The 26,973-nt window shown below is 33.6% G+C and overlaps 4 protein-coding genes across 4 annotated transcripts; 3 read left to right on the forward strand and 1 right to left on the reverse strand.

Moving 5' to 3' along the window:
- Nucleotides 1-1,782: 1,782 nt before the first annotated feature.
- LOC124533158 (lysosomal Pro-X carboxypeptidase) lies at nt 1,783-9,621 on the forward strand. Its single transcript, XM_047108328.1, has 8 exons — nt 1,783-2,031; nt 3,101-3,189; nt 3,508-3,665; nt 5,255-5,456; nt 5,572-5,812; nt 7,319-7,429; nt 8,750-8,966; nt 9,398-9,621. Exons 1-8 carry the CDS (start codon nt 1,828-1,830, stop codon nt 9,583-9,585), a joined length of 1,410 nt encoding a protein of 469 aa, XP_046964284.1. The 5' UTR covers nt 1,783-1,827; the 3' UTR covers nt 9,586-9,621.
- Nucleotides 9,622-10,109: 488 nt separating this feature from the next.
- On the forward strand, nt 10,110-21,503 carry LOC124543773 (cysteine-rich protein 2-binding protein). Its single transcript, XM_047122077.1, has 13 exons — nt 10,110-10,417; nt 10,811-10,948; nt 11,287-11,435; nt 12,112-12,207; nt 12,681-12,825; nt 13,705-13,837; nt 15,295-15,710; nt 16,640-16,727; nt 17,243-17,433; nt 18,354-18,472; nt 19,006-19,184; nt 19,664-19,744; nt 21,388-21,503. Exons 1-13 carry the CDS (start codon nt 10,206-10,208, stop codon nt 21,478-21,480), a joined length of 2,040 nt encoding a protein of 679 aa, XP_046978033.1. The 5' UTR covers nt 10,110-10,205; the 3' UTR covers nt 21,481-21,503.
- On the reverse strand, nt 20,078-21,390 carry LOC124530680 (transcriptional adapter 2A). Its single transcript, XM_047104936.1, has one exon. The coding sequence runs from the start codon at nt 21,379-21,381 to the stop codon at nt 20,095-20,097; it is 1,287 nt and encodes a 428-aa protein (XP_046960892.1). The 5' UTR covers nt 21,382-21,390; the 3' UTR covers nt 20,078-20,094.
- Nucleotides 21,504-24,671: 3,168 nt separating the features above from the next.
- On the forward strand, nt 24,672-26,973 carry LOC124529901 (dnaJ protein homolog 1). The gene is made up of 3 exons (XM_047103842.1): nt 24,672-24,823; nt 24,986-25,824; nt 26,049-26,973. The coding sequence occupies exons 2-3, from the start codon at nt 25,000-25,002 to the stop codon at nt 26,280-26,282; spliced, it is 1,059 nt and encodes a 352-aa protein (XP_046959798.1). The 5' UTR covers nt 24,672-24,823; nt 24,986-24,999; the 3' UTR covers nt 26,283-26,973.

Below are 26,973 nucleotides of genomic sequence, written 5' to 3' on the forward strand. Positions count from 1 at the left end.
GATTCTTATCGCTATTTAATGGCTTCGAGATGCTTCATAAAGGCTTGGTCTATAAAGAGTCTGTAGTAAGTTCCACTTTCGGATTAAGAAGCATTTTAAATTTACCCTTATTTCCGTCACCTCCCCTTCGGAAAATATTGGGGTTTTCCTCTATTAATTCGACTGATTTAAGTTATATTGTATACTATAACGGTAAGAAACCTTAATGATATTGCACAGATGATGCCTAACAAACGAAAAAAATATTAATAATGTAATAATTAATTAAATGTTTGTTTTACTATTGAAAACGCTAGTAAAACCAACTCGAATTACTTGAAAGTTTATTTATTTAAAATCCGCAAACGATAGCATCTTTTGCTATAATCTAAACGACAAGCGGAAGGCTGACAATGGAGCAAATACATTATCTGTGATTACAACTAATACAAGACAATTCTTTTGTATTTTAGTATTCGTATAAAACATTACTATGCGAAGTGTTCTGGAACTGGCGACTCGCTTTTGTTTTGATAAAATCATTCGCTTTACATTTCGTATGCGTACGTTAAAAAGCCGATTAATATGGCATACACACATATACACTTAAATATAAGAACGTCTGTATGTCTCTGTGTATTTATATTGCAGTATACCAATGTTACACGTATCTTAGAAAACTTGTAGGTTGCCTGTAAGAGATCACTATTTATAAATAAAGCCGCTTTGTAACATAACCTATGTATATTGTATAGTGATTTTATTTGTTAAGTGTAACACACAGATTCTGTAATAATTACATAATCATCGGAACAATATGTTAATATTATGAACAACATAATTCGAACATTTTTTGATTTTACACAAATATGCTCGCCGATAAGTATCAAATATGAAAAAATCGGTTGACAAGATAAATATATCATATTCATATATATTTACTCTAACATTGAGTCGAGATGGCCCAGTGGTTAGAACGCGTGCATCTTAACCGATGACCCCAGGCAAGCACCGTTGATTCATGTGCTTAATTTGTATTTATAATTCATCTCGTGCTCAGTGGGAATTTCAGGCTGTTGTTGTTGTTGTTGTACGTGCGATGGAGAAGACACTCTTATTTACTTAAAAAAAAAGTTTTATACAGACATAATATTAAAGTAATAAAATTAATGTTAATGTTATAATTCTTAAAGTGGTTATATTTTGTCAATAAATAAAATAAATAAATAAAGAATATTGTTTTTGTGAATCCCCAATATTATTATTGACTGTAAATAAAAAAAACATAGACAAATATTATTCACGGATATAATGTATAATATTACAGCTTATTTATTATTTATTTTGTATTTCAATATAGGTATACATGAGTATATTTTACCGAATCTCTCAAAATACATTATACACCTATACATTACTTGCAAACTTTAGGTTTAAGTCGTTATAACTAGAACGTGTATTTGTTTTATTAAATGTAATTATAAAATAAATAAATATCAAGTACATAACATTACCTTTGAAAAATGATATGTTATAACAACCCGCAAAGCCACATTTTATTATGAATTATAAAAGTGTTTTAAAGGGTGTACAGTTCATCACAGCGGCCTTTTCTTTCAAATGTCGAATCACGAATGACAGAAAGAGATAGATAAATGTTAAACTAATTACCCGCTAAACAATGTTTATAAGGACGCTAGAAATACGATGAGTTGCTTTATAACAAATCCTTGTTTCCTATTACATGACACTTGAGTTGATCACAGTACACGTGACGTCACAATCACCGCGCTACCGCGGTTATTAGTTATTATTGTATCAAACTCTGTGCGGACAGCACGACGCATAATGTCGGCAAAGCTAATATTTATATTTCTAGTGTCGGTTTTAGTATTAGCAAGTTGTGAATACAAATATCAGACAAAATGGTTCACAGTTCCCTTAGATCACTTCGGTTTCCAGAGAAACGAAACTTTCAAGATTAGATATTTAGAAAACAGTGAACACTGGGACGATGGACACGGCCCGATATTTTTCTACACGGGAAACGAGGTAGATATATTATTACAATTACATATACAATAATATTTATACTACGAACATTTCAAAGCTCATATATATTTATTTTTCCTTTTACTATCATTTCTGTTCATATATCCCTTATCTATGGTTACTTTTTTTTATTATGACAAAAAAGTTTACTTATATAATTACTATAAATAGTTTTTACTGATAAGGATAATAAAACAGGATTCAATTAATCGGGCAAAATACATACAAAGCAATATTGTTCGAAATAATAAAAACAAACAAATTATATCAATGTACATATTAGAAATTAGACTTGGCTATTTACTTATACAATTAACAAGATATCATGTATGTTTTCATTAGCAATTTTATAACAATTTCAAGTAGTATGAATGACAATACTTGATAATGCTATAAAATTGGTAACACACGATAAATGATTCAAAAACAAACCAAGATTTATCTTTCTATATTGTCGATAAATTTCACAGCGATATTAAAATATTTTCTAATATTGTTATCTATTTCATCTTATTATATCTCAAACATATCGAGTAATAGCTCTCGCATTTGTTCAGCGTTGTAGTTATTGGTTATAGTTGATTTCCTCTGTACGAATAAATTAAATCGATTGAAAATTTCTCATTTGATATTAAAATAAACGTATCTCCAAAGTCGCTGTTCGCTTAAAATACACATAAATAAATGTGATTACTGATCGTTTATTGCAACTTTAGTTACCACATTAATTTAATTTTAACATTTAATAACTTAACTGCGTGAAATGAAACGTAAATCATTTTATAGAACAATATTTCTACAAACATCGTTTTAAGTTCAAGCATAATTAATTGTAGAACTTTCACACTTAAAAATCTAGCAGATGGTCAACGTTATGGTAGGTCTTTGAAAGGCCCATAATGCGCCGCAACAGCAGGGCTAACAACCGTGAGACCGGGGTGGTCATATGTCTTGTATCCGATTACCCGGGCTCCGGATGCTTGCCTGGGTTTGAACCCACAATCATCGGTTTAAGATGTATGAGCTCTAACCGCTGGACCAGTATTTCAACAACAATGTTTTTCGCCAGGGTCAGATCGAAGCGTTCGCTCAACACACTGGTTTCATGTGGGAGATTGCGTCTGAATACAAAGCGAAGTTAGTCTTCGCAGAACATAGGTAACTCTTTCATATTACATATTTAATGTTTTGGTGTTTTTGTAAATATAAACTTTAAGAAAAATGTATAACCTTATAGAAAATGAAGAACTCTTGACACTTTGTAATTGTATTTACGATATATAGGTAAATAAAACTGTCTCATTTTGCCCCATATAAAAATAAATCATAAATGAGCATCATCATATGCAAAGTACTTATTACTAGTTATATAGTAAAAAGAACTTTGCGTATATTGTATATTGCATGCAGTTACAACAACCTACGTTAATAAATGTCAATTACTTTAATAACTAATCCTCATTATTTGTACATTAGGTACTATGGTCAATCATTGCCCTTTGGCAACAAGTCCTTAGAAAACGAAAACGTTGGATATTTGACGGCTGCGCAGGCATTGGCGGACTACGCTGACCTCATCAACTACCTGCAGGGCGACAAGATAGAACCGCGATACCCTGTCATTGCGTTTGGAGGTAAGCTAAAATAATCCCATATTATCCCTTTCTTTCTTTACAAGAAGAAAGAAAGAGAAGAAGACATATTATGTACATTTATATCGTAAGTACATACCGTTATAAATATACTTATTGGCAAGGATATACCTATACTTATAGAATTCCATGTCCTAAGTCCTGACAGATTCATCAGGGCCAAGCGAAAACTATTTCAGTTAGGTTAGGTTAGGAAGGAAGGAATTTTGGAAATTCTTCCTCTTAAGGGTGAAATAGGGATTGAAAGTTTGTATCCAAGTCTATTATTTTTAAGTCAGAAGCATGAACATTTAGTTTTGGGCTACTGATTCAAAATTAGAAGATATAGATATAGATATATTATTATCACACCATTAGATTATGGAAAGAGGTCTTAAATTAACGTAGTATTTTAAGTAACTCTGTAAATATATTCAATTTCTACCCGAGCAAAGCCGCGGGCAATAGCTATATATTAAAGGAAAGGAATAAAACTGAAATTATTCAAAACATCGCTAAATATAAAATGTCGAATTATGACCAAAAAAAATGACAGTCGAATTTGACCACGCTATTTAAATGACTAGCAAAAATAAAAAAATAAAGTAATTAAAGCAGCTAAGACATAGTTAATTAATATATGAACTGTAAAAACAATTAATGTTCCATCATGGATCAAATTTAGCAACGGTGGCATTCTTCAAACCTCGATGTAATTACGTCGCATTATTAAATATACATAGCTATACCATTTAAAAATTGTTAGTGTTAAAAATTATTTTCGAATAGACGAAGTTTTTTCTTTTAAAACAACACTGACAATGTTTTGAAATAAAACCCTATTTGTGTACCTTTACAAATTGAAAAACATTTTACCAATACTAAATATTTTTTCTCGATAAATTTCTTATCTTTTGATTAGCGTATATTAGAGCAAATCCATTGGTAATTTTATTGGCCACGGCGCTTTCCAATTTTGACACAGAACGCACATTCAATTTTTAATACAAATTTTCCAATCCGAAGTTAATTAAATGAATCAACCAAAGCACTTGTAGATTATTTTCAGCAACTATTTAAGCCTAAGACTTCAAACCCGAAAAGAACCCGAATAGAGTCAATTAAGAGGTTTTCTTTAAAGAAATTTTCAGTAGCCGTCCAGAAGTTTCCCTTATATCTTAAAAATATACTAAAACGATTGGTGCCGCGATACATTCGAATGGTCTCCTCAAATAATTAGAAAAGGGAAGGAATTGTATTTATGTTTTTACATACACACATACACACCATACACACTTCTATTTAGCCGCTTTATAAGCTTCCGTATAGGTTGACGGACGAGCATATAGGCCACCTGATGGTAAGTGGTCACCATCACCCATAGACAATGAAGCTGCAAGAAATATTAACTAAGACGTTATGTCCCTTGTGCCTGTAGTTACACTGGCTCACGCACCCTTCAAATCGGAACACAACAATACTGAGTGCTGTTATTTGGCGGTAGAACAACTGATGAGTGGGTGGTACCTACCCAGACGGGCTTGCACAAAGCCCTACCACCAAGGATTGTTTTTATTTTAATTCTTTTCCAGGTTCATATGGAGGAATGCTAGCGGCCTACATTCGTATAAAGTACCCGCATTTGGTGAACGGAGCCATCGCTGCCTCCGCCCCCATTCACATGTACCCCGGCATGGTGCCTTGCGAAGTATACGACAGAATTGTGACTTCGAGCTTTAAGATTGCTAATCAGAATTGTGTTACCAATATCAAAAATTCTTGGAGTACCTTGAGGTAATAATATGATAATTGTTTAAGAATTTTGGAAGGCTTTCCTCAACTTAGTACTTAACAAAAAATATTATTATTTAAAATATTTATTAATAATGCTTTATTTTGTTTATTTTAGGAATTTCGTAAAGTTACAAAACAACAGCGAATGGTTACAGAACGAATGGCATCTGTGTAACCCTGTCAAGAACTCTTCAGATGTTCAGGCACTTGTAGATTATCTTCAGTCAATGTACGAGACCTTGGCGATGGTCAACTATCCGTTTGAAACTGATTTCATTATGCCGCTACCAGCGCAGCCCGTTAGAGTCGTGTGCCAGTATTTGAACGAAACATTGAAAGAAAAAGAACTACTTGAGGTAAATACAAAGTTATATAATTTATGTTGCTAGGAATTTTTAAAAGTTCCCAAAACTTTTCCATTAGACATAGACATATTACATACAGTAGAGCTGAGATGACCCAGTGGTTAGAACGCGTGCATCTTAACCGATGATTGCGGGTTCAAACCCAGCCAAGCACCGCTATATATAATGCTTAATTTGTGTTTATAATTCATCTCGTGCTCGGCGGTGAAGGAAGTCATCGTGAAATTTCATAAAAATTCTGCCATAGTGCATTCCACCAACCCGCATTGGATTGTTTATTGTTGTTTGTTGGTGGAATATGTTCCAAACCCTCTCCTTAATGGAAGAGGAGGCCTTATCTCAGCAGTGGGAAATGTACAGACTGTTACTTTACTTTATAGACATATTTGGATTGAGAAAAATTTATTATTTTGGAGTGTCATGTCGAATTTTGGTTTTTTTTATTATACTTTAATCCTATAGTCTTATACGAAGTATCGCTTTACTTTTCTTAATTCAGATTCAATTCTTAAATTTTATCTTGATTCGCGTAGAGATAAAAATTACCATAATTTATTCGCAGTGCAACATGTTTTTTTACGCTCTGATAAGTAATTGATTTTGATTGATTGACATAAAAATACTAATAGAAATAAGGTAACAAGTATGTAAACAATATGAATAAATATATATTTGTACTATTGAAGGTCATAGAATTATTAATATTATTATCAAAGTTAATTTAGACCGGATATAGTGCTGATATGAGCTTGCAACTGTCACGAGTAATGCGATTGGTATATAATATCAATTTGTATTGTTTTTCTTACGTTTTATTGTATTGTTAAACATAACTGCAAACTTTTGCACCCCGTTACTCATAAATATTAAACCTGATTTTTTTATAATAAATTTAGTCTCAAATGATTTGCATTTGATAATTAATTAAATTTCTTAGGTTCATATTTCAAGTTGCGCCAAAATTATGTTTTATTAGGTACCAATTCTGCTCATTGGAAGCGTTGTTTCGTTGTTGTTCCATCGATGAATGTAATGGAAACCTTGCTTGTGCAATCATGTGCACTTGCACACGGCTAGTCTCCTTTAAACATACAAGTATAACAATTATTATAACTGCATTATATAATCGTAAATTCACTTTTAATTTGTCTGATATTCTTCATTTTATTTTAATTAGAACTCTAAAAACTATTCTAAATTCGTAATTATTATTTTTTTTACTTTTTACTGCACATTAATTTGCTATGAAATAGTTTTGTTTAAAGTTAGTTTTTATTTTTGTTAAAAAAAAAATGTCTTTTGAATACAGCACCACAATCAAAGTTTAAAATAAAAAATTTTGTATGTCTTCTTTCTTGCTGTGCGTTGGTTGTTTTGCTTGTGAGTTTGTCAATTGACTTTGACACTGTGGTCTGAGTGCGTTTGTTGTAATTGTCAATCTTTTATAACAGTTTTTATCATTTTGAGTTAAATAACATTTTTATTCACTTTTTTCAGGGTATTGGGAAAGTATTGAAAACGTTCGCAAATTACACGGGCAAGGCGGGCTGTCTCGATTATAGGGATGAAGGATATGGCAATGTTCAAGCAAACGGTTGGGATTATCAGGTATAGAAAGAGACACTTTAATACAAAAGAGAGCCATCCGGTTTATTTATAATCTTGGAGCTAGAGACTCTCTTCGGGATGTTTTTAACAAAGTGGGAATACTCACTGTTGCGTCGCAATATATTTACAACAATATTAGATATGTATATTCACAGTAACATTGATCACTTTGATAAAATCAGTGATAATCATTGTATATGCACTTGGAGTAAGGATAAGCTTATAACGCCAAGTTTCCGACTCCGCAAAGTCAATAAATCCTTCTTAGGGCAAGGTATCCGTTTCTATAATAAAATTCCGCAGACATTTTTAACTTTGCCGTTTAGTAAGTTCAAATCGTTTGTAAAAAAATACATTGGTAGAAAAAGCATATTATTCGATACAAGATTTTATAGATAATAAAAAAGCGTGGAGTTAATACCTGTTGACTTCCAAGCAGGAACATGACTTTGTATGTTTTTTAATGTTAAAAAAGAGTAACTTACTGTACTGTGTGTGGTAGGTTCACTTAATTGTAAAATGACGATTCAAAAGTGCTTATAAAAGCCTACTTGAATAAAGTTTATTTTTATTTGATTTGATTAAACTAACATTTTATTATATTGTAATTATTTGTAATCCTAAATGTATAATAATAATAACCTTTATTCAAAGTAAAGAGATTTAACTAAATAATACGTACAAAATAGGTTTGTACGATGCACTAATCGTGAATAAAATACTATACTCCTTAGCTAGATTATATAATAATCCGTATTAAGAAACAGTTTCATTTCCCTTTTTGTATGTTAAATTTATGAACAATATGTTTGCCCCATTATACATTAAACAATAAGACGAGTAACTACTACTACTATTATGAATATTAATAAGTAAAAGTTTTAGATAAATTGATATTAATTTATCGAAAAAATCTCAAAGCGCTTAGCGAAAACAAAACTATTATCTTGGTTATAAATACGTTAAAATTATTTTAAACAAACAAGCGGGATCAGGGTTCGTCAATGAATCATATTAAACTGGGACTTTTTTATCTTGTTATTTATTTTGGTGTATTTGTTTTGGCATCTGAATACTCTGGGTTTTTTTAGTTGTAATAGTTTATGTATGATAAAAAAAATTAAAACATTGGGAGGGTTTTGAATTAGCCTGCATTGTCAAACATTTATATTTTCTTTTTCTTGAATCTGAATTAGTTTTTCAGTTCACTGATTGCCTATAACCGTATGAAAATAAAAAGATATTTAAATTTAGTAGTTAAAATAGTACTCCATTCACCTATTACAAAAGTCTAAGTTAAAAAAATTTGGGCAATTACAGGTCTGCACAGAAATGGTGATGCCGATGTGCACAACCGGTACGAACGACATGTTCGAACCAAAGCCCTGGAACTTCACGCTTTTCGCCGAGGATTGTCACAAGAAGTACAACGTGTATCCGCGCCCGCAGGGAGCCCGCGTGGAGTACGGTGGCGCGAAACTACAAGCTGCTTCCAATATTGTCTTCAGTAACGGATTGTTAGATCCTTGGGCTGGAGGTATTAACAGATAATCATAATCAGTATTCCTTTATCTCATTTTTGTGATTGTTTCACTGTGTAAAAAAATATATGAAAATTCATTTTGCTGACTTTTTCAGACTCAAAACTTTCAAACGTCTGTTAGACGAGTTAATTATTTTAGGGAATATTTGAGTGGGTTATTTGGTCACCGTATGCATTTTTGAGCCGTCAAATTCTATATTTTTTATTCCGCCGAAAATCTATATGAGTAAACTTTTGTGTCAAACGCACTAAAGCAGAATGATGGAATTAGATCCCAAAATTTTATCATTGAAGAGCATAACACTATACTACTTATTTTCATTAATATATAAGAGAGACCATCTGTTCAAGGAAATAATTAAAAAGGGGCATATTTAAATTATTTCATTCTAGCAATAACTACAGTTTAAAATGTTTCTTTTTAGGTGGAATTCTCAATAGCATCAGCAGTTCAGTGACTGCAGTAGTTATAATAGACGCTGCCCATCACCTCGACCTGATGCCTTCTAGTCCTTATGACCCTGCGTCTGTAAAGATGGCAAGAAACATCCATAGACAAAATATAGACAAGTGGATAAGACAGTTCCGCGAAGAACAGTCTGCAAAACAGTGATATATGTTAAGACATCAATAAAGATTTATACGTTTATTTGTTTTATTTTTTTACCATAGAAATTTCAAGAATCATTAAATTATCAACATTTTATTAATGTACCCGTTTCAAATTAAACATTTATAGGTTAAAATATGATATTTGCTATTAATTTTCTTTGTATCTCCTGTTATGTAACAGAAAATACCGTCAGATACTGAACCAATGATTCTTCAAGTTAATTAAATAAAACAGAAGTAAATTGTTTCTGTTTTTTTTTGTATTTCTTGACAAACGTAGGTTAAGACGTCCCTGGCATGGTGGAGTGAAACTCAGTTTCAATGTGAAAGAAAGACCACATTTGGAGATGCCTATGTTCAGCACTGAACAAATATGGGCTTATGATGAATGAATGAATGAAGAATTGCTTTTTTTTAATGTTATTATCATCAGAAGTTAGGCAGATTAGTTCCTTAAACTACACCTATTTCTTATCAAAACTAATATGGCAACATTTTACTTAAATTTTTGACACTGACATTTGCGTAATTTAAATATTTTAAGGTTATGTTTGTCAAAATAAAACAAAAACAAATATAGCGATAATTTATTATAACATATTATATGAAATATAAGATAAAATGAGTACAACATGCAAGTATTGTAATGAGCCTGAGAATAAACAGGATCGTCCAGGGCTTATTTGCGACACCTGTATATGTTTTGTGCATTTAAGTTGTTTACGAAGGCAAGGTACTCCTGGCGACTTCGTTTGCGATGTATTCTTTGATTTTACGTGTGCAGACTGTTCTACGGATTCTGAAGAACAGTTTTGGCGTAATAGATTCACTTGGTAAGCCATATAATATGGATTTCGTAGTACTTTAATTGTGATTTATTAAATACATTTGATATATAATTGCCGGTTTTTCAGTGTATAATATTCAAATTATACATACAATATTAATACTAGTGCAAACAAAATTATACCATTTATACAAATTATTATTTTGTTGTATATTCTAATAGTAATAGTTTTATTCTAATGACATAAAAAATGTATATGTATTAATATTGAACCTTTTTATTTTATATTATTTTATAACTAATGTCATTATGTCACACTAAGATTATGTACTTATTTTATGTAGAATGAAACCATTTATACAGTGTTATCTTATTACAGTATTTACTTGTATTGATAAAAAATCTTGATATTAACTGCAATATTATTTTTCTATTCCAGGGTGAATGTCCTCCTGTTGACATTGAACCATCTCAGTATACAGATGCAAGGCATCAGTAATCATGGGTTCTTTCATTATAAAACCCATATATGTTCTTTCGTTGATAGATATTGGGTACAACTGTTTGGAGAACAATTGTAAGTTCACCAATACAAATATACTTTATTGTAAAAATATAAAATAACCAAAATAGATAATTATTCCATAAGTATGTACAAAAGGTGATATTTTAGCTTTAATAGTGATTTAATTAAATTTTGTTAAAAGTGCAATGTTAATTAAATTAATTAAACACCTAATTTATATAGACAAACTAAGTCTTATTATGGTTAAGGTGATATTATAAAATGTAATAAAAAAGTGTTAATTAAAAAATAATGAAAATACTCAAATTATAATGGTATAAAAATCATTGTATGAAGCATTCAAAAGGCTACATATTTAACCATCTTAAATTTGTTGAACTTCATTTCAGTAAACAAAAGAAAAACTGGGTTGGAACAATAGCTGGTGTACTGTCAGTGCATAGTAATCTATTCTTCCGATCAGGATCTATTGCACTTGGGGAGTCGGGATGGTGGCAATTGCAACACTATTTCTCCCCAGCTGTTGCTGCACACATATGTAAATATAATATTTGCAACTGTTTATAAATAAAGATGATATACAAAATTACAATTACAAATTCTGATCTCAGTAGTTGTTCCTAATTCCTTAATAAGGAGATAGGAATTCATTTTTCTACCAGAATTCATGTACATGTTTTGTAAAAGATATATTATTTATTTATTTAAAGTGCATTGAATACCAGATGTTAATCAACATAAATATGGTTGATCAATTTGTTTATTATATATATTAATCAAATCAGATATTTACATCATATTTTCGCCACCAACTTGGTAACTGAGATTTAATGGGTTGAGTGAACCAGTGTAACTAAGTCAAGGAGTCATAACATCTTAATTCCCAAGGTTGGTGACAAACTGGTGATTTAAACAAATCTATAAACACTACACATATGTATAAAATTTTATTATGTTAAATTCTCAAAGTTATTCTTTAAAACAAAGCACAAGATGAGTTATAAATAAGCATATGTAAATAAGCACAAACACAGGCCTACAATATTTAGTTAAAACTTTTATACCTAATCATTTTACCACCCTAACTCTTATTTATCCTTATAATTTAAATAACATTATATGCCTCATTTATCGAGTATTGTTTTCACATTTCATACTGATTATTTGAAATTTTTAAATATATGCAACCCTAAGAATGTATTTAATATTTCTAGTACAAGAGCTGGCCCGCGACAGACCGAAAGGCGGTCGCACGCGAAATCATATGTCCTTGGATAAAACTATATTCATTGCTAAAGTGACTGAAATGGGTAAGTATTTTGTTTTTTTTTATATAGACTTTTATAAAAATAATTACTTTAGACTATAATCAAAATATAGATAAATGTTATCTATCTATAACTATACATCACTTTTAGTTATATTTATTTTTTATTTTCTTTTGTGGTGTAGGTTGGCGGATGAACATATGGGCCACCTGATGGTAAGTGGTCGCCATCACCCATAGACAATGACGCTGTAAGAAATATTAACTCGTCAATGTGCCAACCTTGGGAACTAAGATGTTACGTCCCGTGTGCCTGTAGTTACACTGGCTCACTCACCCTTCAAACCGGAACACAACAATACTGAGTACTGTTATTTGGCGGTAGAATAACTGATGAGTGGGTGATACCTACCCAGACGGGCTTGCCCTGCCACCAAGTGAACAACACAACAACAGCCTGTAAATTTCCCACGGCTGGGCTTTACTTCATCAATTTAGTATTTATTTCATTTTTAGGTTACCAAGATTATCTCAATCATAAACCAGATCGTCCACTGGGGCAAGCTGACGAAGGGCCTCCTAAGAAACGTCGCTTGGACACGGATGAGCACAGCGGAGTATCAACTTCCTCGTTCAGTGAGCCATTTGATTCTGACATGAGGTGAGTATTATAGCAATTACAGAAAATTATTACTTGGTTTGGCCTTCATTTGTTGAATGGGAGATATGTTTTAGGGATGTTGCGAATATTCGCATCAGCATTGTCAAATGCGGAACTTCCGCGTCAATTTAGATAAACAACAACAACAGCCTGTAAATTCCCACTGCTGGGCTAAAGGCCACCTCTTCCTTTGAGGAGAAGGTTTGGAACATATTCCACCACGCTGTTCCAATGCGGGTTGGTGGAATACACATGTGGCAGAATTTGTATGAAATTTGTCACATGCAGGTTTCCTCACGATGTTTTCCTTCACCGCTGAGCACGAGATGAATTATAAAGACAAATTAGGCACATGAATCAGCGGTGCTTGCCTGGGTTTGAATCCGCAATCATCGGTTAAGATGCACGCGTTCTGACCACTGGGCCATCTCGACTCATCTTCTTCCTCATCAATTTAGACATAATCAATGCGGACTTTATGCGGATGTGGCAAAAGTTGTTACAAGACGAATTTCGTGTGGCATGCGATCGGTGCGTACTCATAAATGTCGAAGGTTTAATTTTTAGTCCACACGTGAACAAAAACAAATCCTATCCAAATGCCACATCCGCGGATGTGAAAAACTATGTATCCGCTACATCCCTAAGGGATGTCTAGTCAAAAATGACAATCATCTACAAACTATCCAGAGACACAGCGCTGTCATAAAGCGCTTAAGAAATCAACCTACTTTAATATATGTAGCACACTGCACTGGTCCGTGTACTTTTATTATATGAGTGTTATTGTGAATATGCCGATGGTGTTTCAAATAAATAAATAAATATAGTCACTCATATACATATACTTTAATTGATTTGTTTTTTTTTTTAATACAGGAAGGATTATCTCGACGATGCAATGGATAGAGAAAATCAGAACATGACGTTCGTGACCGCAAAAGACAACTTCACGGATGTCGAAAGCATCTTCAGAGGGTTCCAGTTCACCCCCGCCAGCCAGGCAGCAAGGGTGAGTGTACCGCTCTCATTTGCAATCGTCCACCGCATATATATTGATACACTAACCGTTTAAAGAACAATAAGTTGGATCCATACATTACCTAAACTCATTCTTAGGGCACTGAATTTTACTTCTCTAAAAAACCCTATGATTAATTAAATAAAAAAAAAATATAACACGAATGACTAACCTATACTTTACAGATCTTTATTTATTTATAATTGAACACAATTACCATCACGACATAACTTTAATTACAAGAATATTTCAATACATATACAGTTAATTAGTACGTATAGTACGACACAAATTAGATGTAGCATCGGAAAATGCAATGGAATGAAAATAAAACCGATTACTGCCGATTTACACAACCAATAGAAATAGCTCCCTATCGCGCCATTCGACGCTATTCGTCGCTATAGATTCTCGCGTCAGAGAAAGCAAGTGCATGTAAATCGACGCGTCAAATTGACGAATATATTAGGTCATGTGATATTACAAGTTATTACGTTTGTGCAAAGATCGTATTCGCATGAAAAATAAATATTGATAATTTGGGATAGCGTACTCAATTCGGATGTGATCGGTTTTACGAATTTTGCCGATGCGACATCTAAGTTGCGTTGTACTATATGTATGTAAGAACAGTAAATACCACGACCGATACAAACAGACTCGAACCAAATCGACCGACAGTCAACCGAACATTAAACCGTTACTAAGCGTTCTGCCGTATTTATGTGATTCCGCACGGTCCTGTTTGAGAAGAGCGTAGTTCTTGTAAGACTTCCTTTATTCAATTCTAGTTGTCGCCCTTCGCTCGCGTTTAATAGCTGGTTATCATGTGTTAGGCAAAAAGTAGCCCATGTCCCTTTTTGGAGTTAAAGTTTGCTTCGAATTCCAAATTTCATCAAATTCGGTTTATTTTGGTCGTGAAAGAGCGTAACACATACGTAAAGACAAAGTTACTTTCATATTTATAATATCAATATAGATGGAAGCATTAAATTTACTTATTGATAGTCAAATTGAAGACTACTACTAGCGGTTTACAGAACACCCTGACCTGAGAGGAACACGCGAAAGAAATTCAAAGAGGAATTATTAATAACGTTTTCGTAGTCAACTTAACTAACGTATTGGGTTACTGTAATGTTACATATAAGTTTGTTTTCAACCGACTTCAAAAAGGAGGAGGTTATCAATTCGTCGACACCGGCTCCAAATATAACAATAACTATAATGACGTTATATAATCGTAAATCGACTTTTAAGTAGTAGTAATATTTTTCATTTCATCTTACTTAGGAGGATTCTAAAAAATATGTTGAATACGCAATCATTTTGTTACTTTTTAGTGCATATTCATTTGTTTTAGTGTTTTGCTTGAAGTCGGTTTTTCTTTTTGTTAAAATTTTTATTTATTTACAAATAAATAAATATATAAAACTTTTTTTTCACAGAGCGATACGTCCAGCTTGCACTCAAACAAACCCTCACTGCACTACGACTCGGATTCGCACAGCTCACTGAACCACACGGAGTTCCAATCGGACGACGAAAAATGCCGCGAAGCGAAGAGAAGTGAAGCGAGAACCAAAAAAGTAGAAGAAAAACCGGTCGTCAGAGCGTACTCCCTGTTTTCCTCGCTCCCCAACTCCACAGACATGCCCTGGGTGGAAAAGGAACCGGAGGACAAAAAGAAGGACTTGGTCAGGATGACAGAATACGAGGAGGTACAGCTTTTGAAGACAGTGGAGAATCTCATACCCAAAGTGAAGGATTCCAATAAGAAAGCGGATCTGCACAGACTCAAGGCGAAGTTGGCTTTGCGGCGACTGAAGCGACATCACCACTTGCCCATGTTTGATTTGGACAAGTAAGTAGCGATAGTTAAGTAATTTCAATGTATATATATGTATAATTGTATAGTACGACACAACTTAGATGTCGCGTCGGCAAAATTCGTAAAACCGATCACATCCGAATTGAGTACGCTATCCCAAATTATCAATATTTATTTCAGATGTGAATATGATCTTTACACAAACGTAATAACTTGTAATGTCATATGACCCAATATATTCGTCAATTTGACGCGTCGATTTACATGCACTTGCTTTCTCTGACGCGTGAATCTATAGCGAAGAATAGCGTCAAATGGCGCGATAGGGAGCTATTTCTATTGGTTGTGTAAATCGGCAGTAATCGGTTTTATTTTCATTCTATTGCATTTTCCGATGCTACATCTAATTTGTGTCTTACTATACATATATGTTTACCGTATATACCAAAATAACACATTTTACAATTTTTTTTTGTGTCTTATTGTTCTGGTTAATCTCTGAAAAGACTGGACCGATTTTGATGGGACTTTACACTGGCAGATAACTGACTTAATAAGCAGGAACGTAGGCTATTTTTATTTTAAAATCATGTCTAAAATAATAATAAAGTCACACTGGAACGGCCAAATACAGTCACTCTGCCGGCACGTCGGGTCGGTCACCAACGAATTAATGTCACAAAAGCTGCCTAATATAGAAATAATAAGTTATAGTCACATCAAAGAACTGAACAATAACATTTTTGTTAAATTATAACTCGCACGAATTCGCGATCTGAAATTGCTGGAAATCTTTTACATCTTTTATATTGTCAGGAAGATAGCGCTTCTAAGCGATTTGGCTGCTTTATTGTACAAATGTAATTATTATAAAATGTATTTGTAAAATATGTTCGGATCACAATAAGTCGATAAGGATACAGATCCATGTATCTTATTTAGAAATACACTGTTTCCTGTAGGACGGTAAAACTTTTGGGTGGCTACGTGACAGAGGACCCGAGGGTGGTGATGAACGCTGAACGTGTTCTGGACAGGTTCCAGAGATCGGTAAGATTATTCAAATTAAACTAACATATAGTTTTAAAATTGGTAGATTTTTGTAAGTATTAGATCAACTTAAACTTCAAATATGTAACAAAATTTATAGTATGTAATACGCAATGGATTTTGTTGCGGTTCTTTTTTACATAGTACGTTAAGTATATAAAGTGATTCAACAGTTTTATTTGCATAATATGAAGAGAAGTTTTGATAATTTAAGAGGTTTCTACTGAATGTGGGCAGAATGTCATAAAATAATCGCTGTCTAGATGCACCGTAACATATAAATACATATTTAACAAGTTTGCAGGAATTGAAAATAAATGCATAAGGTTTTTTATTTAGATAGGCGACTTTTGTCGTTTAGTCACATATTTATAAAAAAAAAGTTAAAAACATAAGACAGTATGATTATATTTACTCAAAAGTAGATTAAGTGACACAAAACCTCATTTTCGGGAATAGAAAGCCTTCGTCCGATCGTGGGTCATACATTTATATAAAAACAAACCTTTCTTCAGTACCTGATAGACAATCTCTGCGGAACGATATCCAGTACTAACTACGGCACACTTCTGTTGTCACACATCGAGCCCACTGTGTTCCGTTCGCCCTACTCCGGGACTATCCTCAAACCCTACATCCGAAGGGACACCACCACCATGCCGCCTTGGCTGAAGCTCAGAGACGAGCTTTTAAGGAGAACCCATAGGTAATATGAATCGAAGCTTCTTACAATTCGAATTTTGATAACTTGCCATATATTTCCTCTAATGAAATAATGGTTAATTTTTTCTGGATATATATTTTTTTGACTTTAAAGTGTTCTAATGGTACGTATTTAATTAATCATCTACGATTCAAATACGTTTCGTTGTGAATTTTACTTGACTAAAATTGATTTTATTATATTGAGACATGCACAGGAAAAATAATAACCAGTCATTGTTCATGCAAAACCAAGTAAGGAGTTTTCATACTTTTAATGAAAGACAGTGTATTGCTGTTTTGATATGTAACCTTGGGTAGGTTTAATGCCTTTTTACCAGCGTATATTACGTCACTTATGACTCACTTATTTGTTAAACTCGTTGAGAGACAACCCTTTTTTTCTTGCTGGAAAAACGCATTACGCGCTTCCCCCACGTGATAGAAAGTGGGGGGGGGGGGTGGCACTCCCCGGAGCCCTGGACGCCGAGTGCGCCCAAGTACGCCGGGTTTACCCACTAAAAAACCAGCGGTACCCTCTCCGTCTTTCGATGGACGCCACGGGATCACTTACGCATGCTACCGTGGTTTTTTTTTTATGTTATAGGTTGGCGGACGAGCATATGGGCCACCTGATGGAAAGTGGTCACCATCACCCATAGACAATGACACTGTAAGATATATTACCTTACATCGTCAATGGGCCACCAACCTTGGGAACTAAGATGTTATGTCCCTTGTGCTGTAGTTACACTGGCTCACTCACCCTTCAAACCGGAACACAACAATACTGAGTATTGTTATTTGGCGGTAGAATAACTGATGAGTGGGTGGTACCTACCCAGACGGGCTTGCACAAAGCCCTACCACCAAGAAAAGAAGAAGTTGCGAGACAACCCTGACGTGGCATAATGAACCTCTCAGACACGTCGAGGGCTACGAGCCGCCGGCGCGCGCGCCGCTGGACTTCTCGTACGTGCGGCCGCAGCACATCGCGGCCGTCAACAGCCTGTGCGCGCAGTACTTCTGGCCCGGCATCGACTGTGAGTGCGCCACTGTACCGAGCCGGAACAATACGACCGTGCAGTTAAAGTTAAACATTATATGCGATATAACGTTCAGCCAAGTGGTTGGACGTTGTGTTCAACAAAATGGCTGACTGAAGTTTAGCCCTTTACTAAGAGCCGGCGTTTAATCAAGCGGCTAGCTGCTTAATTAGCTGGCTGATTTAACCATTTGGCTGCGACACATACATATATGCCCAACTAAAATAATATTGAATAGTTAAACATCGAAAACTAAGTACTTTTATACTAAACAATTTTCCACGCAATTATTTGTATGATTGTAAACAACTACATAGAAATGAAACATGTTTAACGAACGCTGGAACCTTGATTAAGGCTTAGGAAATGAGATTTCATAGAAATTCTGCCACATGTGTATTCCACCGACCTGCATTCCTCAAATGGAGAGGAGGCCTTAGCCCAGCCGTGGGAAATTTACAAGCTGATGTTAATATATGAGATTTTAGAAACTAATTTCGTTAACGTGTACGTATCGTGCCGGCGCCCAGTGACAGAGGCGCTGCAGTACCCGGAGTTCAGCTGCGTGGTGACGTACGGGCGCCTGGTGGTGGGCTGCGCCTTCCTGGTGCCGGACGCCGGCGGGCAGGCCTACGTGTCCTTCGTGCTGACGAGGCCCGAGTGGAGGCGCCACGGCCTCGCCGCCTTCATGCTGTACCATCTGCTGCAGGTAATACACAAAAAGGCGACCGACGCCTTGCTGACCCTTACACCAACTGTGGCTCATTTAGCCTCAAATTCTCAAGATAGATTATTAAAAGAAGTCAAACCTAGTTTTGAATCTAGACACGCGCCAGCGTGTCAAAGCCAAGTACTTATAACAGTACTGGCGTGCAGCACCGTGTGTAATATTACCCGAACCATTTCGAGCCACTTTTGGCCCCCTCATAACTCAAAAACTATTTTACATAAATATGTCAAATTCGGCTCATATATTGAGACTGGCGAGATACATATGTACAGCAAGTTTCATATAAACAATTCTCTAAAATTTTTATTTTTTTTATTTTCGGTCTTCTGCCCTATAAATTTCAGGATTATTTATTTGATCCTGTCTCTCATGTATTATGTACGCTATGCATAACCTCTGACTATATGTATTCTGTATATTAAGAACGAGTTTTCTATTAATATGAGTATTTTTTTCAGACCTGCACAGATAAGGATGTAACTCTGCATGTATCGCCTACCAATCCAGCCATATTTTTGTATCAAAAGTTTGGTTTCAAAGTAAGTATTTTATAAGGTAAACAAATTTAGCATTGTATTTTCAATTCAATTCTTCTGAAAGGAATAGAAAGGTCTTAATCCAGCAGTTACTTTTATTTTAAATTGAAGCAAGGAAATGATTACTTTTTGTGATTTTAGACTTCCTTCTGACAACCCCAGGTTTCCAGACACATAATCATTTCCGTAATTTATTGTGAAATATCAAACAGACAAAAAAATTGTTAGAGTATTGGGTCCAAAAAAATGTACAGTGAATTTGCTCAGTTGAATTGTATTTTTAAGTAATTTAAAAATGCAATAACCTTAATACCTCAAAATAAAAAATAAAAATTAACTCAACAATATTTATTTTAAGGCTTTGATACAAATCCTTCAGATAGAAGATAGTCATAAATCTTCCTCGTTTTATTTACATCAATTTTAACAATTCTCCTTGCATCTAACAAACGCAAAAAGCCCAGCTTATTGTTTTCAGTTATGAGTATCTTTTTAATTTCTAAATAATTTCTAGGTATTAATCTTATGTTGGAACACAAACTCTTTTCACTTTCTGATAACAGGTGAAAACCTGGCAGATCGATGATGTCTAATGGCAATGATGCTTTCCTATACCTCTTGCCGATTGCATTTCCGAAATAAAACTTATGCTTAACTGGTGACTGGCTGTCAAATTTCTTCATCATAATAGATGTAGCATATCTCTGTTCCTTATAAGCCACATCATTGTCTTTCTTTAACTGCATATACAATCTTGCCGAGTATAAAGTTCTCATACCATTTCTACGATATTCACATAGTCGAACAATCCTATTTATTAAATCTTCTTCTAAATTAAGGGACTCCATAAATGCATCAAACTGCATGCCTGTCATGAATTGCATAAATGGTAGAAGACGTTCAGATTTTGGCCGCGATAATGTACTATCAAACCTTTTTAGCCAAGATAAAAGTTTATTGGGCATGATAAGGCCATGATTTTGAATTATTTTGTATCGTCTTTGCCTCTCTTTCAGTCTTGTGTTCAGAGCACTCACTAAGCTAACTTTTAAAGCATCCATACAATCATCGTCATCGTCAGAATAACCATCTTCTATGTTAAATATGTTTTCTGCATTGTGATCATAGCTCAGTTCAAATTCTGATCTATATGCATTGTAGCCTGCTAAGAGTTGGTCTGATTGATTATTTCTAGGCGGATTTGTACTCAGTTCTGTGTTGAATAAATATGGTGTCAAGGGCTTCAAAAATAAAGACTGCTCCGTTTCCGGTATTAGTTTCAATTCAGAATACTGAACTTTCTCTATATAATATTTTTTGTAATGCTCTTGACATTCGAGTTTCGATCGCGTGTGTACACTTTTCGATATTTCCTCCCAATTGCCGTAACCGTACGTCGAGAGCGCCGATAGCAGCTTACATTCCTCTTTCGCGGACCAATTACAATTTTCGAAAAGCGGGAAGTCATTTCTCCTTACCGCATATTTATGGTCATTTTTATGACCGCCCTTCTCTTTCCCTGACGCGAAACAAGAGCTACATAAATTTGTTTCACATTCACAACATTCAATGTAAGGTTCATGGGCAATTTCCGCACAAATATCACATTTTACTTGCAATATATCATTAGCCATTATCATTCACAGGTTGAGGAGTTGATACAGGATTTCTACGAAAAATACTACGACATCGATTATAAAGGCTGTCGGCACGCGCTGTTCTTGAGATTAGTTCGATGATTAAATAAACTGTTTTGTGATTATATTCTCTTTCATTTACAATGCTTTCCTAACGATATAAACTTGTTATTTTAATTCATACTCAGTTTTGATATTGTTCCCTTCATGCATTCAACATTGTCAACTGTCAATTATGACAAAGTCAAATTGTCAATGTAAACTTGTCAAAAGCGTAGCGTTCAAATAAACGCTACCTGAAAACTATATGGACATAAAAAGTAAAAAACATTATACTTGTAAATAATGAATAAATAATAATTGTGATAATATTTGGATTAAGGAATTATTGATTATATAAGTAACTTTCGGGATGATATTACTTCATAACAATAAATAATTTGTCCTATACTTATTTAAAAAACAAGAAATATATCGTAATTTAGTATAGGCTATTTGACTGGTTTTTAAAATCCATTTTATATTATTTAGTAGAGGTTAAGGAACCCAGTAAAAGTTGATTTTGTTATTTCTAGTACATGTTTGCCGAAAAATATCATATTAGAAATTCCATATTTAAATAACGCGCGAAAACGCTACTTGGACAATATGGCGCTGCAATGGGGTCGGTGACGTCACTTTGCTGTATTTTAATCTGTGGTACATATAGTAGAAAAACAAGGTTTACAAGAAAGTGACTTCATCATAAGCCCGGCCAATCAGGAGCGTTTTGTATCACGTGACAAACGTTTGAAAAATAGCATTTTTATTTATTGATTTATGAATAAATTAAGTATTATTTTCAAGTTTCGTTAGTAAATAACCATTTTTAAACTCATAATATTCATTCATTCACTGATTACAATAATTCACAATTTATTTTTCGCATTGTCAAATAGCCTTTTACCGTATATAACATCCAAAAAATGGATTTTTTTGTTCTCAGACAAAAAATGAATGATAATTTTTGAAACTACAGTTATCTTGTTTTTTTTTTTAATATAACAAGTAATGAACATTTATATAGATTACATTTATTTTGTGTACATTAGGAAGATCTAGAGAAGACACATGTCTAATAAAGTGGATTTTATAGTTTTTACGATGATTAATATAATAAAAAATGGGCATTGATTTACACTCGATTGACATACCAATTGGTACTAAACATAAAATAAAACAAACTACATTTATCTCTACAAAAAAGCCAACAAATAATAATTTCTTAAGTTTCAACCACGCTGACCAATTTATAAAAATAAAGTATATTTTATGCCTCCACCTTCTTACACATTTGGGCTAATAAGACGATTTGCTAGAATCCCGGATACAGAAGTGTCACTGTTGTGATTATTGGTGACTAGGTGTTGAGTATTTTTTATATAGTCTCAATTTATTTATAAACTAACCTTATAACTAAAATTATGATACGCCAGCCTTTAATAAAAAATAGAATATAAAAGTTCATAAGACGAGAAATGTTAGAGCGAATCAAAAAACAAAACAGTTGATACTAATTCGGTTTTCTTTACATTTATTTCTTTCTTTACTTCCTCTTGCATTAATATATAACCATTTGAGATCAAATAGCAAAATTAAGACATATATATTTCTTAAGTGTCTATGAATAGGACTTTCTACCTAAATATAGTGCAAACATGATAACCGATGACCTCCCGCGGTGGAGAAGTCCACTAACAACCTTTACGTCATGTTCCTAGATTCGATTTCTGTTTACGATATTATATTGGTAATTGGTATAATGTAATCATATTAAAGTGTCAACATGTTATTAAACCCTACATGCATTGTTTATTTATATTACAACTTGGATGCCGACTGTTCGAATAAATAAATTATTAATTAATAAAACTAAACAAAGAAAAAGTATAGGTATGGTCAACTACAATACAGTAGGTAATTCCTTAGGCTGTTGTAGGCTGTAGCTATTATAAGTTTGGTGACTTAAAATCGCCTGTGCTGTAATGTTTTGCATAGCATACATTATAACAAGATTAGGACAAAACTTCCGTTACACATCCAATATAATTATATAAAATAAATGCACAAAAAAATGTAAATTAATTATTTTTCAAAATAATGTCCCAAATAAAATGAATATTAAAAAAGTCATATGATTCATGCTTCGCAACAATACTTAAAAAAATAAGTTTAATATTCATTACATTTAGGAAATTATTTTGAGCGTAAACGTGTAACGTTTAAAGTGAGGTTGAAAATAAATATTTTTAATATATAATATATCACTATTAGTTTATTAAATGTGTATAAAATGTGTACTGTCTGATAATTACCGTTTTTCTTACGCATATCGCTTAGCGCTTCAAAGATACTTGCGACATAGAAAAACACAGAAAATTCTAGACTGTTCTGGGCATATTTACTTACTTTCTTTAACTGATATTGATTACCTATTTTGTGTAATACAAGATGTTTATGACAGGAAATGGCAAAATGGATATGAGTTACAAATAAATCAAAATTACTAAATTAAATTTGGCTTGACTTGATGAATATTAAACGCGTACACGTGAACCGTTGCCTGTTTCTTGACCCACATTCTCTTTTATCTCTCACGTTTTTGATGCTCATAAAATCTTAAAACGATACCTTATATTGTTTTAAAACATAAAATTCAAAAGTTTCGGAATAATTTAAAGGTATAAACAATATTAACATTGTATTCTAATATATATTTCACATTAAAATTGTTTTGTATGAGTACCTAGTTTTGATTTGCCAAACGATCTTAGTCGTAAAAACCCCTTTTGTATAATAAAATAAAGTAAACCATACTGCAATGACTATAAAAACCAAAATATATATATTTTTTGCACTGACTCAATCATAACCTTTATTCTTTTTTCTATCTCTTTCTTACGTAGGAAAAGCGACGTCACAATAAATAAGGCAGTTTTCAATGAGAATTTAGACATTACATTAATTTTCATAACAATTTATTTGATTTTTCCAATCTTGTTGAACTGTATTCCTATTGGTTAGTATTTAAAAAGACGTCTTTCATTGGTTAGAAATAACACAAACATAACGTCACAGTTAGTAGCTTGCAAATGAAAACTAACTAAATACAAAAGCGACGTCAAGTCTGCACTCGGTGCTCGGTTCAAATTGAAGTCCTAAAATTATATTTATCTCTTTCTAACACGTGTGCTAACGGAATAATTTTCATGTTGTGTCTCTTTTACTCATCAAGTGAAGGCCCTAGAATGTTCTAGACGTTTTAATGTATATATTTTGGCGCGACGACAGCGCTACGTTTCATTCATTTGTGAAGTAGATAGTGTGAACTTGTGAGTTGTGTTGTGTGTGGATATTTTAAGACTTTCATCTAGTTATTAGTGGATTTCTAATTAAACCTACTATTGTAAGTATATCTGGATTATTTTTTATGCATTGAATTGTTTTATTATAGTACAAAAAATATTAATCAAGACTACAATTCTGGAAGTAGTGTAGAATTGCGCGGTTCATAAGTCTCCAAAAATGGTGTCAGCGAAAACTAAAAGGAATCGTTTCTTTGTTTCAGGATAAATCATCAAAATGGGAAAGGATTATTACAAAATATTGGGTCTTGCGAAAGGTGCGACGGATGACGAGATCAAAAAAGCTTACAGAAAATTAGCACTAAAATACCATCCGGATAAAAATAAAGCCCCCGGAGCTGAGGAAAGGTTTAAAGAAGTAGCGGAAGCCTACGAAGTACTTTCGGACAAGAAGAAGCGTGAAATCTATGATGCTCATGGGGAGGAAGGACTCAAGGGAGGAATGGGTGGACAGAATGGACCTGGAGGTGGCCAGTCGTTCTCGTACACTTTCCATGGTGACCCCAGAGCGACCTTTGCACAGTTCTTCGGTTCGGCGAGCCCCTTCCAAGCATTCTTCGATCTGAACGGCACAGGTGGTACGACCATGTTTTTCGATCGCGACATGGACGTCGACATGGACCCGTTCGCCAACATGGGCATGGGACAAGCAAGGCAAGGTGGTCCCGGCGGAGCCTTCAGAAGTCACAGTTTCAATTTCCACGGGTCTCCTAACAGGAAAGAGAAGACTCAGGATCCGCCAATAGAACACGACTTATACGTGTCGCTTGAGGATATTTCCCGTGGTTGCGTTAAGAAAATGAAGATATCACGTCGTGTCATCCAACCAGATGGTACATCGAAAAAGGAAGACAAGGTGTTGACCATCCATGTAAAACCTGGTTGGAAAGCCGGTACAAAAATAACGTTCCAGAAAGAGGGTGACCAAGGAAGAAACAAAATCCCAGCTGATATTGTGTTTTACATCAGAGACAAACCTAATCCATTGTTCAAGCGAGAGGGCAGTGACATCAGATATACAGCCAAAGTTTCACTCAAACAGGTAAGAATCCCCTATTAATTTATTTTATTTTTGTTATTCAATCCTTTATGTCTATGGGAATCCCATTGGAACATCAATGAGTTTGTTGATTCGCATAATATCAAGTATTAGCATTTAATGAACTATGACTCAGTAAATGTGATACTATTATTATAAATTATAAACAAACATTTGCATAATACTCATGTATCAGTATTGTTAACAATATCTTTTTTTTTCTGCAGGCTCTTTGTGGGACAATAATTGAAGTGCCAACCATGTCTGGAGAAAAACTGACTGTCAACCTTCAAGGTGAAGTGGTGAAGCCGTACACTGTGAAGCGATTCCCTGGCTATGGACTCCCATTCCCTAAGGAACCTACAAGGAAAGGTGATCTGCTTGTTGCATTTGACATCAAATTCCCGGACCGTCTAAGTTCAGGAGTGAAAGAAATCCTCATGGATACATTACCAAATTAAAATATTGAAGACTTGGAAATCTCATTAACGACTTAAGAGTATTGTAGCCCATTTGATCATGGGGACTGCACTTTAAAGCTCAACTGTTACAATGGGACATTCCTATTAGGTTTTCAATATAAAACTTACTCATTTTATGTTTGGGAGAACACGAGTAAGTCAAGAGTTGTTGCAGGAACTACATTCTGGTAATGAGTACACTCATATAAAATGCTCGTTATCCTCTGCATAAATTACTCTTTGACTATTAACATACAGATTCTATTTTGTGAGTCATATGCTCTGCATAATAGAAAAAAGATAATTTATTGACAAATATTGTCTGTTTATGATAGTTAACAGAATTAGCTAATCTTGTGTGTCTGGGATTTTTCATGCGTTTTAGGATGAAAAGTGGAATGGTTGTGAAAGTTTATTCCGAGTGTATTATTTAATTTTGTAAGATGTAAATATTTAAGTTGTGTAAATATTTTGATTAGGGCAGTGATTGTAAGTTTTAGGTTCAATATTTCATACTGAAATAAAACTGACAATTGTAGTTTCCAATTAACATTGATTCAAATAGCTAATTGCAAAAGTTGTATAAGTAGTAGTATTTTAAAGACTGTAATCCTCTATTCATTGTTTGATTGACAAATATAAACTTATCACTTATAATTACTGTTGAAATGGTAATAAAATATTTAAATTA

This window comes from Vanessa cardui, chromosome 1, assembly GCF_905220365.1.
Source record: "Vanessa cardui chromosome 1, ilVanCard2.1, whole genome shotgun sequence".
NCBI lineage: Eukaryota > Metazoa > Arthropoda > Insecta > Lepidoptera > Nymphalidae > Vanessa > Vanessa cardui.